This window comes from Oncorhynchus kisutch, linkage group LG15 (genome assembly GCF_002021735.2).
Source record: "Oncorhynchus kisutch isolate 150728-3 linkage group LG15, Okis_V2, whole genome shotgun sequence".
Lineage (NCBI taxonomy): Eukaryota > Metazoa > Chordata > Actinopteri > Salmoniformes > Salmonidae > Oncorhynchus > Oncorhynchus kisutch.
In genome coordinates, this window is record NC_034188.2 from 85,965,332 (window position 1) to 85,978,738 (window position 13,407).

General features: G+C 42.6%; 1 protein-coding gene across 1 annotated transcript in view; it reads left to right on the forward strand.

Annotated features, from left to right (window-relative positions):
• The first annotated feature begins 4,904 nt into the window (after positions 1 to 4,904).
• The window catches only part of dhx36 (DEAH (Asp-Glu-Ala-His) box polypeptide 36), a 65,651-nt gene continuing 57,148 nt past the window's right edge, over positions 4,905 to 13,407 (forward strand). The window contains exons 1-5 of the mRNA XM_020507004.2: positions 4,905 to 5,563; positions 5,795 to 5,952; positions 6,518 to 6,628; positions 6,730 to 6,913; positions 7,086 to 7,124. Of these exons, the coding sequence (XP_020362593.2) occupies positions 5,279 to 5,563; positions 5,795 to 5,952; positions 6,518 to 6,628; positions 6,730 to 6,913; positions 7,086 to 7,124 (777 nt within the window). The 5' untranslated portion in view covers positions 4,905 to 5,278. The remainder of the gene's footprint in view (positions 5,564 to 5,794; positions 5,953 to 6,517; positions 6,629 to 6,729; positions 6,914 to 7,085; positions 7,125 to 13,407) is intronic.

The window sequence follows — 13,407 nt, forward strand, 5'->3', positions numbered from 1 at the left end:
AGTGGTCTATTGTGGTTGATTCATTGGCTGGACAACTGGGTCTAACGTGACACCGCCATAATGATGGACGAGGTACAGACAGACTGACGGATGGTAAGCATTTACAAGAGAGTCACAGACTCCTTCATTAGTACTGTGAGAATTACAGCTTCAGAGGTCAGAGAAGCAGACGGTGAGGAAGAACATTTCAAAGGGCTCGTGGTGAAAATTTCAACTGTGTTTCATGACAGGGACAGGTTTATGTGGGATCTTCCTTGTTACCTCACACGTCTCACACGCATGACTCTCTCTCTCTCCCTCAATCTTGCACCCTCTTAAAAGCTCTCTCTTTCTTTCAGTATTACACTCAAGAGTTACCACTGCTCCCTGTATGTTTAACTCCCTCCTCTAGTTATCTCTCATTATCTCCCCTCTCATTATATCTTCTCTAACTCTCTCCTCTCATTATCTCTCCTTCTCATCTCTCATTATCTCTCCTTCTCTCCTCTCATTATCTCTCCTTCTCTCACATTATATCTCTTCTATCTCTCTCTCCTCTAATTCTCCCTCCTCTCATTATCTCTCATTATATCTCCTCTAACTCTCTCCTCTCATTATCTCCTTCTCTCATTCTCTCTCCTTCTCTCACTCTCCTCTCATACTCTCTCATCTCATTTTCTCATTCTCTCTCCTCTCATTCTCTCTCCTTCTCTCACTCTCACTCTCTCTCCTCTCATTCTCTCTCCTCTCATTCTCTCTTCTTCTCTCACTCTCTCTCCTTCTCTCCTCTCCCCTCATTCTCTCCTTCTCTCATCTCTCCTTCGCTCACATTTGCCATGCTTTAGGGCACTAATTAGCTCTGCTCTGTAAATAAATAAATAATAACATCTCACTTCCCTATAAATTCAACAGATTTCAGCAAAATGCTAAAGGCAATCTGAACACAGTCCAATTAAAAACTCTGTGTTAGGGGGAGCGCCGGAAGACTGAACACGTAGTGAAGAACATCAGTGTCTTCGGATATGAAGCCCCAGTAATTTCAAACAGCTCTGGATCAATATATACAATATGAGCCAGAAAGGCAACTGCAGCTAAGTGATTCTTGAAAAAAGCCATGGGATAATGTTACTGTGTTCTACACACCACAGGCATTAAAACAAGGAACTTGTTTAAATCATTTTTTTAGTCTTTTCCATTTATTGTTTTGATTTGGCTTCTATTTGAATTTAATTTGACCCTAATATGTACTTATTTTGGACCTAAATGCCCTCCGTAGGATTTGATGATACAATCACAGGTGGCCCCTGGAGTGGTCAATGAAGATTCTCAAACACACCATGAACGTATCAAACAGAAAGGCACTTTTAATGAATATCTCAGGGTCCTGACCTCCTCATTAAGGATTAGCTTCCATTACACTTGGCACACAGTCTTAGAGACTTCACTGTGTGTGTGTGTGTGTGTGTGTGTGTGAGTGTGTGCAGTGTTTCCCCTATATTAGCCGTACCCTCATCCTACTCGTCCTCTGTTCCTCGGGTGATGTGGAGGTTAACCCGGGCCTTGCGTGTCCCCAGGCGCTCTCATTTGTTGACTTCTGTAACCGTAAAAGCCTTGGTGTCATGCATGTTAACATCAGGAGCCTCCTCCCTAAGTTTGTTTTACTCAATGCTTTAGCACACTCTGCCAACCCTGATGTCCTTGCTGTGTCTGAATCCTGGCTTAGGAAGGCCACCAACAATTCAGAGATTTCCATCCCCAACTACAACATTTTCCATCAAGACAGAACTGCCAAAGGGGGAGGAGTTGCAATCTACTGCAGAGATAGCCTGCAAAGTTCTGTCATACTTTCCAGGTCTATGCACAAACAGTTCGAGCTTCTAATTTAAAACATGTATCTCTCCAGAAATAAGTCTCTCACTGTTGCTGCCTGTTATAGACCCCCCTCAGCTCTCAGCTGTGCCCTGGACACCTTAAGTGAATTGATTGCACCCCATCTATCTTCAGAGTTTGTTCTGTTAGGTAACCTAAACTGGGATATGCTTAACACTCTGGCAGTCCTACAATCTAAGATAGATGCCCTCAATCTCACACAAATTATCAAGGAACCCACCAGGTACAAACCTAAATCTGTAAACATGGGCACCCTCATAGATATTATCCTGACCAACTTGCCCTCCAAATACACCTCTGCTGTTTTCAATCAGGATCTCAGCGATCACTGCCTCATTGCTTGCATCCGCTATGGGTCCGCGGTCAAACAACCACCCCTCATCACTGTCAAACGCTCCCTAAAACACTATTGCGAGCAGGCCTTTCTAATCGACCTGGCCTGGGTATCCTGGAAGTATATTGACCTCATCACGTCAGTAGAGGATGCCTGGTTGTTCTTTAATAAGCATGCCCCTTTCAAAAAAATTTGAACTAAGAACAGATATATCCCTTGGTTCACTAAAGACCTGACTGCCCTCGACCAGCACAAAAACATCCTGTGGCGGACTGCACTAGCATCGAATGGTCCCTGCGATATGCAACCTTTCAGGGAAGTCAGGGGGACCAATACACACAGTCAGTCAGGAAAGTAAAGGCTAGCTTTTCAAACAGAAATTTGCATCCTGTAGATCTAACACCACTGTAAAGTCCATGGAAAATAAGAACACCTCCTCCCAGCTGCCCACTGCACTGAGGCTAGGAAACACTATCACCACAGATAAATCCACGATAATCGAGAATTTCAATAAAGCATGCTTTCCTCCTGGCTACCCCAACCCCGGCCAACAGCTCCGCCCCCCCGCAGCTACTTGTCCAAGCCTCCCCAGCTTCTCCTTCACCCAAATCCAGATAGCAGATGTTCTGAAAGAGCTGCAAAACCTGGATCCATACAAATCAGCTAGGCTAGACAATCTGGACCCTCTCTTTCTAAAATTATCCACTGCCATTGTTGCAACCCTTATTACAAGTCTGTTCATCCTCTCTTTCGTATTGTCCGAGATCTAAAGATTGGAAAGCTGCCGTGGTCGTCCCCCTCTTTAAAGGGGGTGACACTCTAGACCCAAACTGTTACAGACCTATATCCATCCTGCCCGGCCTTTCTAAAGTCTTTGAAAGCCAAGTAAATAAACAGATCACTGACCATTTCAAATCCCACCGTACCTTCTCCGCTGTTTCCGAGCTGGTCACGGGTGCACCTCAGCCACGCTCAAGGTACTAAACGATATCATAACCGCCATCGATAAAAGACAGTACTGTGCAGCCGTCTTCATCGACCTGGCCAAGGCTTTTGACTCTGTCAATCACCGTATTCTTATTGGCAGACTCAACAGCCTTGGTTTCTCAAATGACTGCCTCGCCTGGTTCACCTTCTACTTCTCAGACAGAGTTCAGTGTGTCAAATCGGTGGGCCTGTTGTCCGGACCTCTGGCAGTCTCTATGGGGGTACCACAGGGTTCAATTCTCGGGCCGACTATTTTCTCTGTATATATCAACAATGTCGCACTAGCTGCTGGTGATTCCCTTATCCACCTCTGCGCAGACGACACCATTCTGTATACATCTGGCCCTTCTTTGGACACTGTGTTACCAAACCTCCAAACGAGCTTCAATGCCATACAACACTCTTCCGTGGCCTCCAACGGCTCTTAAACGCTAGTAAAACTAAATGCATGCTTTTCAACCGATCGCTGCCTGCACCCGCCCAGCATCACTACTCTGGACGGTTCTGACTTAGAATATGTGGACAACTACAATTACCTAGGTGTCTGGTTAGACTGTAAACTCTCCTTCCAGACTCACATTAAGCATATGACCAGTATATCTCACTGGTCATCCTCCAAAGCCAATTCCTCCTTTGGCCTTTTTTTTCCAGTTCTCTGCTGCCAGTGACTGGAACGAATTGCAAAAAATCACTGAATTTGGAGAATTATATCTCCCTCACTAACTTTAAACATCAGCTATCTGAGCAGCTAACCAATCGCTGCAGCTGTACACAGCCCATCTGTAAATAGCCCATCCATCCAACTACCTACCTCATCCCCATATTGTTTTTATTTAATTTTTGCACACCGGTATTTCTACTTGAACATCATCATCTGCACATCTATCACTGCAGTGTTAATTTGCTAAATTGTAATTACTTCGCTACTATTGGCAATTTATTGCCTTACCTCCTCACGACATTTGCACACACTGTATATAGACTTTTTTCTATTGTGTTATTGACTCTCCGGTTTTTTTTCTCCATGTGTAACTCTGTGTTGTTGTTTGTGTCGCACTGCTTTGCTTTATCTTGGCCAGGTCGCAGTTGTAAATGAGAACTTGTTCTCAACTGGCCTACCTGGTTAAATAAAGGTGAAATAAAAATTATTTTATTGTTTAACTGCCGCTGCTAAATCGCTGCCACCATTCCCAAAAATATGATTAAAAAACGTTGAAAACTTAAACATCTAACACCAGATATAATTCATGTGAAAAAAGATAATGGACCTATATATTTTTTTATAAAATCTTTTTGAGAACTAACAATCACTAAAAGTATAACTAGACAGTCAGGGAGAATCTAACATTTTTAATTCTCTCCTTCTCTCATGGGACCCACATTGATTTTGTTATAATGTTTGAGTCACTCAGATAGCATAAGAACAAGGCATAAGTCATTGCAAAAAGGGATGTAGAACTGCAGGAAATTCCCTTTAAAACAGCAAAAAACGAAATCTCTTTGGTGAGGGCTTCTACAATGCCACCACTACTCATAACAAGCCCCATTTTGATCCAGAAAAAAACCCTGGAGTGACAAGTTACAACATATATATTTGTAGCATTTGTAGCATTTCATGCGTTCAGAGTATTTCGGGGTCTCACCGGGTTGCGTGAACCAAGCCTATCCTCCCTGGCCAATCATGAGGGAAACGTCATCATCGTTCGACTATTTCATTGTTGTGTAAACTATGCGACAGGATATATATCTATACACAAGGCTCACATCCTTGCAAAAAAAAATACTGATTTTTCTCTTGATATCAGCGGAAATGCTATTTATTTATTTCACATTCAACTACTTAGGTATTTCGAACTTCATCTGAAATATGTACACGCTTCGAGATATGCAATTATTAATTTAGCACATCTACTTGATCCACTGGCCGGCTAACGTTTACTAGCTAACGTTAGCTAGCAAATCCCAAGGCAAAGGTTTCGAATAGTGCAGCAAGTTTAGCTAGCTGGCTAGTCCCAATTTGTAAGTCTACAGACGGTATCTTGCACTGCTATCTTGCCATAGCTGTGTTTCTGTAGTTTTGAAGGCGTTATGAGTTATGGAGGTTATGGGGGCAGAGGCGGCCGACGAGGTGGCCGAAGAGGAGGTCGAGGATTCGGACGGGATGGGAGCCGGGAGAGGTGGGACCGCCTAGCTGGATCGAGTGGTGGTGGACACCCGCGGAGCACCGAAACGGAGTCGAGGGAGGACCGGGGAGAACGAGGAGGGAGAGGTGGGGGACCAAACCGTCCACCCCCGCATCTAAAGGGCCGGGAGATCGGACTGTGGTACGCCAAATGGGGAGGCTTGAAGAGGAAAGAAAATGAGAGAAAATCGGTTAGTGGTGTAACATTAGTTACAGAGGCACCTGTGTATCTGGTGTGTAGTGGCTTGCTTGGGTTGTTGTCGTTGGTAGTCAACTCTCGTTACTTAGTCTCGTTGGCTAACAACTAGCTATATCTGTTTTTTGATAACGAAGTAGCTACGTATCTCGAATAAATCTATAGCATCTAGCATGTATCAGGATTAACTCTGTACTAATGCAGTTGGTTTTCCCTCGCGGTGTAGCGGGCAGTGGTTCAGATGGATGAGTCCAGGGAACAGCATATCACTAATCTGCTGAACACTGTCCAGAGAGGACCGACATGCCCAGCCAGCGAGGCCCACCCCTCCACATCTGAGCACTGGCGTTCAACCCCGTCAGCACCGGACAGAGGCAGCCACTGGTAAGGCACTGTCTTCCCGGCTGTGTTTGAGAGCATCAAAACCGTGATGTATTATGGGTACATTCTGACAGACTGACTGATCAACAAATACCTTTGAGTAGTTATTTGAGATTCAAGGTGATTTGTAGATCAGTCAGTCTAGACTCGCCTTTAAAGTTGATTGCAATGTCGAACTCTCCCAGTCTCTCAGAAGAGTACAACTGCAGTAGGCTCTGTCATGTACTGTGACACAGACAGTCAGTCAGTCAGTGATGTGATGTGTCAGTCAGTGATGTCATGTGATGTGTCAGTCAGTGATGTGATGTGTTCAGGTCCACAGGCCCCAGCCCTAACCCTAGTCTCCAGGACATCGTTAGTCCCTATGCATGGGTCCTCTGTGTGTTGTGGACATGAGCCTGCTTGCTGCAGCTGCATACTATAAAAACTCCTTTTACATCTCCTAAGTTTGTGGAATATTTAGGAGGGCTCATGTCACCATCATCGGCTACATTCAATGCTTTTGAAACATAACGCATTCAGCCTGTGATTTACTACAACACTGTTATTTACCTGATCTGTGTTTCAGTTACTTTGATGGTGATGAGCCCTCTCAGGATGTCCTGAAAATTGATCTCAAACAAGAGAAGAAGGAGGATGAGGAGAGGCCAGTACAGAACACTCCACTCACATCACAACGGTAGGCTAACTTCTAGATTTTAGGGTTGTTGTTGTTGTTCCTATTGCCATGCTCACTTGTTAAAGCAATTCACAATCATGTCTCTTTGTCCTGCCTTTCAGTTACTTCCCACAGGATGTCCTTAAAGCTGAACCCCAAGACGAGAGGGAGGAGAAGGAGAGGAGAGGGAAGGATAAAGACCTGGAGTACTTGTTTCAGGAGGTGGTCAGGGAGAATGCCCTGGACCAGCAGTTAAAGAGGGATCTAGAGAGGAAGAAGGCAGACTCTAAATATCTAGACATGCTGGTGACAATTCACTTCATAAAAAACGAGCAGTATCATAATTACTGTGTTTATTATTGATAAACACACATGTTATCATAACACCAATAGAACTGGTGGTGAGATGTTGTTAGTTCTCAACATCTATTGATGGACTGCTTGTAGTAATTCATGTTTCCTGTTTATTTTTTGGCAGAAATTCAGGGAAAAGCTTCCATCCTTTGGAAAAAAAGAGGTAAGATCTGAGACATAATTTTCCTCCTGATGAACTTGGATGCTAGGCCTCTGCTTACCATGTGGATGCTATAGGCCTCTGCTTACCGTGTGGATGCTATAGGCCTCTGCTTACCGTGTGGATGCTATAGGCCTCTGCCTACCGTGTGGATGCTATAGGCCTCTGCCTACCATGTGGATGCTATAGGCCTCTGCTTACCATGTGGATGCTATAGGCCTCTGCTTACCATGTGGATGCTATAGGCCTCTGCTTACCATGTGGATGCTATAGGCCTCTGCTTACCATGTGGATGCTATAGGCCTCTGCTTACCGTGTGGATGCTATAGGCCTCTGCCTACCGTGTGGATGCTATAGGCCTCTGCCTACCATGTGGATGCTATAGGCCTCTGCCTACCATGTGGATGCTATAGGCCTCTGCTTACCGTGTGGATGCTATAGGCCTCTGCTTACCATGTGGATGCTATAGGCCTCTGCTTACCATGTGGATGCTATAGGCCTCTGCTTACCATGTGGATGCTATAGGCCTCTGCTTACCATGTGGATGCTATAGGCCTCTGCTTACCATGTGGATGCTATAGGCCTCTGCTTACCATGTGGATGCTATAGGCCTCTGCTTACCATGTGGATGCTATAGGCCTCTGCTTACCATGTGGATGCTATAGGCCTCTGCTTAACATGTGGATGCTATAGGCCTCTGCCTACCATGTGGATGCTATAGGCCTCTGCTTACCATGTGGGCGTTTTTACCTAAGACCTAGAATAGGATCTCATCTTGTAAAACGTTTCTGATTGATAAAAACCTTGCAACTACATTTGCCAATTTTCATTTACACTGAACAAAAATATAAACGCAACATGTTTCATGAGCTGATATAAAAGATCCCAGAGATGTTCCATATGCACAAAAAACATATTTCTCTCAAATTTTGTCACCAAATTTGTTAACATCCCTGTTAGTGAGCCTTTCTCCTTTGCCACCTGACTGGTGTGACATATCAAGAAGCTGATTAAACAGCATGATCAATACACAGGTGACCCTTGTGCTGGGGACACTAAAAGGCAGTTTTGTCACACAACACAATGCTACAGATGTTTCAAGTTTTGAGGGAGTGTGCAATTGGGATGCTGACTGCAGAAACGGTATGGTGTACTTAATCAACTGACCTCTGTGCCACACACACAGTACAAGTCAAAACTTTGTACACACCTACTCATTCCAGGTTTTTTAAATATTTTTTAAAACTATTTTCTGCATTGTAGAATAATAGTGAAGACATCAAAACTATGAAATAACACATGGAATCATGTAGTAACCAAAAATGTGTTAAACAAATCAAAATATATTTGAGATTCTTCAAAGTAGCCACCCTTTACCTTGACAGCTTTGCACACTCTTGGCATTCTCTCAACTAGCTTCATGAGGTAGTCACCTGGAATGTATTTTAATTAGCAGGTGTGCCTTGTTAAATAGTGGAATTTCTTCTTAATAAGTTTGAGCCAATCAGTTGTGTTGTGACAAGGTAGGGTTGGTTTACAGAAGATATCCCCGTTTGGTATAAGACCGATTCCACCTTGTCGTGACTTGACTTTAACATTAATCTGAAGACTGTTAATGATCTAATTACCTAAATATGTTTAATTGTTAAATTAATCATGTAACAATTAACTCATTAGGATCTGGGGCACCGCGAGAGCAGATCTTTAAAGAGTTACCATCTCCCAATTAAATTCTAAAAGGTCTTTACCTATCACATCCTTTTAAACAGTCAACTTATCAATCCTAACCTCGTATCATATCATCGTTCAGAACTGTTGTAACCTCTTTGCATCTGCAAAACCCTGATCTTTACTTATGATTCAGTACTACACATTGGTTTAAGTATTTATATACTAGCGAATTACATGGGGACACAGGATAAACGCACAGTCTGCATCGGTTATTGACTGGAGAGGTAATACGCTGAGAGCAGGTCCCTAGTGGAATGACAGGAGAGAGAGGGACAGAGACACTTAACATTGACACATTCAGAAACTACTCTTAATTACAATAACCATTTACTTTGCACACGAACCGCCGCCCGCTTTGAGCAAGAAATCATTAATGTATTTACGTGAAATGCCTGGGATCTCTCTGTGAACGGGGCAATGATCTCTTATAGCTTCTCAAATCACATCCCTCTCTTAACAAAAACATCGTTTTTCATATTACATGCACAACCCATAGTCAGAAGTTTACATACACTGAGGTTGGAGTCATTAAAACTAGTTTACATACACTGAGGTTGGAGTCATTAAAACTAGTTTACATACACTGAGGTTGGAGTCATTAAAACTAGTTTACATACACTGAGGTTGGAGTCATTAAAACTAGTTTACATACACTGAGGTTGGAGTCATTAAAACTAGTTTACATACTCTTAGGTTGGAGTCATTAAAACGAGTTTACATACACTTAGGTTGGAGTCATTTAAAACTAGTTTACATACACTTAGGTTGGAGTCATTAACTAGTTTTTCAACCACTCCACAAATGTCTTGTTAACAAACTATAGTTTTGGCAAGTCAGTAGGACATCTACTTTGTGCATGACGCAAGTAATGTTTCCAACATTTGTTTACAGACAGATTATTTCACTTATAATTCACTGTATCACAATTCCAGTGGGTCAGAAGTTTACATACACTAAGTTGACTGTGCCTTTAAACAGCTTGGAAAATTCCAGGAAATGATATCATGGCTTTAGAAGCTTCTGATAGGCTAATTGACATCATTTGAGTCATTTGGAGGTGTACCTGTGGATGTAGTTTAAGGCCTACCTTCAAAATCAGTGCCTCTTTGCCCGACGTCATGGGACAAAAAAACAAAAAAATCACTCAAGACCTCAGAATATTTTTTGGGACATCCACAAGTCTGGTTCATCCTTGGGAGCAATTTCCAAATGCCTGAAGGTACCACGTACATCTGTACAAACAATAGCACGCAAGTATAAACACCATGGGACAACGCAGCCGTCATACCGCTCAGGAAAGAGACTCGTTCTGTCTCCTAGAGATGAAGGTACTTTGGTGTGAAAAGTGCAAATCAATCCCAGAACAACAGTGAATGACCTTGTGAAGATGCTGGAGGAAACCGGTACAAAAGTAAATATATCCACTGTAAAACGAGTCCTATATCAACATAACCTGAAAGGCCGCTCAGCAAGGAAGAAGCCACTGCTCCAAAACCGCCATAAAAATGCCAGACTACGGTTTGAAACTGCACATGGGGACAAAGATCGTAGTTTTTGAGCTGTGCCAAATGTCCTCTGGTCTGATGAAACAAAAACAGAACTGTTTGACCATAATGACCATCATTATGTTTGGAGGAAAAGGGGGAGGCTTGCAAGCCGAAGAACACCATCCCAACTGTGAAGCACAGGGGTGGCAGCATCATGTTGTGGGGTTGCTTTGCTGCAGGAGGGACTGGTGCACTTCACAAAATTACTTCCAAATGGAGAATGACCCCAAGCATACTTCCAAATGGAGAATGACCCCAAGCATACTTCCAAAGTTGTGGCAAAGTTGCTTAAGGACAACAAAGTCAAGGTATTGGAGTGGCCATCACAAACCCCTGACCTCAATTCTATAGAAAATTTGTGGGCAGAACTGAAAAAGCGTGTGCGAACAAGGAGGCCTACAAACCTGACTCAGTTACACCAGCTGTGTCAGGAGGAATGGGCCAAAATTCACCCAACTTATGGGAAGCTTGTGGAAGGCTTCCCGACACGTTTGACCCAAGGTTAAACAATTTAAAGGCAATGTTACCAAATACTAATTGAATGTTTGTAAACGTCTGACCCACTGGGAATGTGGTGAAATAAATAAAAGCTGAAATAAATCATTCTCTCTATTATTATTTTGACATTTCACATTCTTAAAATACAGTGGTGATCCTAACTGACTTAAGTCAGGTACTTTTTACTAGGATTAAATGTCAGGAATTGTGAAACTGAGTTTAAATGTATTTGGCTAAGGTGTATGTTAACGTCTGACTTCAACTGTATGTAGTGTGTGAACTTTTCAAGTTACAGTATTTCCTTTGACATTTTTAATGACATCACAAAATAACAAACATAATTACGTTAGTGTTCTAGAGATCGCCCCTGACCATTGCCCATGTTTTACGTTCAAAATATTGTTCCAGTATTCACTTTTGAACGTCTTAGAGTTTCAGTGGCAAAAAGGTCTGTTGAGACAAAACTCATTCCTTTGGTGAAAGGGGGTCTGATTGAAGTTATTCATTGCAAACTTGATCTGACCTATTTGGATTCTCATGGTCAGTCGTGACAATATTATGGCAAGCACAGCTCAAATAAGCAAAGAGAAATGACAGTTCATCGTTACTTTAAGACATGAAGGTCAGTCAATCCGGAAAATGTCTAAAACTTTGACAGTTTCTTGAAGTTCAGTCGCATAAACCATCAAGCACTATGATGAAACTGTCTCTCATGCTGCAAAGAAACCACTACTAAAGGACACCAATAAGAAGAAACTTCCTTGGGACAAGAAACACGAGCAATGGGCATGAGACCGGTGGAAATCTGTCCAAATTTGCATTTTTATTTCCAACCGCCATGTCTTTGTGAGACGCAGAGTAGGTGAACGGATGATCTCTGTATTGGTGGTTCCCAGCATGAAGGAGGAGGTGTGATGGTGTGTGGGTGCTTTGCTGGTGACACTGTAAGTGATTTATTTAGAATTCAAGGCACACTTAACCAGGATGGGTACCACAGTATTCTGCAGCGATACGCCATAGCATCTGGTTTGCGCTTAGTGGGACTATCCATTTTGTTTTTCAACAGGACAATGACCCATCACACCTCCAGGCTGTGTAAGGGCTATTGGACCAAGAAGGAGAGTGATGGAGTGCTGCATCAGATGATCTGGCCTCCACAATCACCCAGCCTCAACCCAATTGAGATGATTTGAGATGAGGTTGTGCTGCAAAGTGAAGGAAAAGCATCCAACAAGTGCTCCGCATATATGGGAACTCCTTCAAGACTTTTGGAAAAGCATTCCAGGTGAAGCTGGTTGAGAGAATGCCAAGATTGCCAAGAGTGTGCAAAGCTGTCATCAAGGCAAAGGGTGGCTACTTTGAATAATCTCAAATATGAAATATATTTCTTTAACACTTTTTTTTAGTTACTACATGATTCCATATTTGTTATTTAATATTTTTGATGTATAAACTATTGTTCTACAATGTAGAAAATAGTACAAATAATGAAAAACTTTTGAATGAGTAGGTGTGTCCAAACTTTTGACTGGTACTGTATGTGTGGACACCCCTTCAAATGAGTGGATTTTACTATTTCAGCCACACCCGTTGCTGACAGGTGTATAAAATTGAGCACACAGCCATGCAATCTGCATAGACAAACATTGGCAGTAGAATGGCTTTACTGAAGAGCTCCGTGACTCAACATGGCACCGTTATAGGATGCCACCTTTCCAACAGCTCAGTTTGTTAAATTTCTGCCATCCTGGAGCTCCCCGGTCAACTGTAAGTGCTTTTTATTGTGAAGTGGAAACGTCTAGGAGAAAAAACGGCTCAGCCGCAAAGTGGAAGGCCACACGTGTTCACTTAACGGGACTGCCAAGTGCTGGAGCAAGCAGCCCGTGTTAATCACCTGTCCTCGGTAGACACACTCGCTACCGTCGGCTGGAGTGGTGTAAAGCTCACTGCCATTGGACTCTGGAGCAGTGGAAACTCATTCTCTGGAGCGATGAATCACGCTTCACCGTCTGGCAGTCAAATCAAATCAAATCAAATTTTATTTGTCACATACACATGGTTAGCAGATGTTAATGCGAGTGTAGCGAAATGCTTGTGCTTCTAGTTCCGACAATGCAGTAATAACGAACAAGTAATCTAACTAACAATTCCAAAAAACTACTGTCTTATACACAGTGTAAGGGGATAAAGAATATGTACATAAGGATATATGAATGAGTGATGGTACAGAGCAGCATAGGCAAGATACAGTAGGTGATATCGAGTACAGTATATACATATGAGATGAGTATGTAAACCAAGTGGCATAGTTAAAGTGGCTAGTGATACATGTATTACATAAGGATGCAGTCGATGATATAGAGTACAGTATCTACGTATGCATATGAGATGAATAATGTAGGGTAAGTAACATTATATATGGTAGCATTGTTTAAAGTGGCTAGTGATATATTTACATCATTTCCCATCAATTCCTATTATTAAAGTGGCTGGAGTAGAGTCAGTGTCAT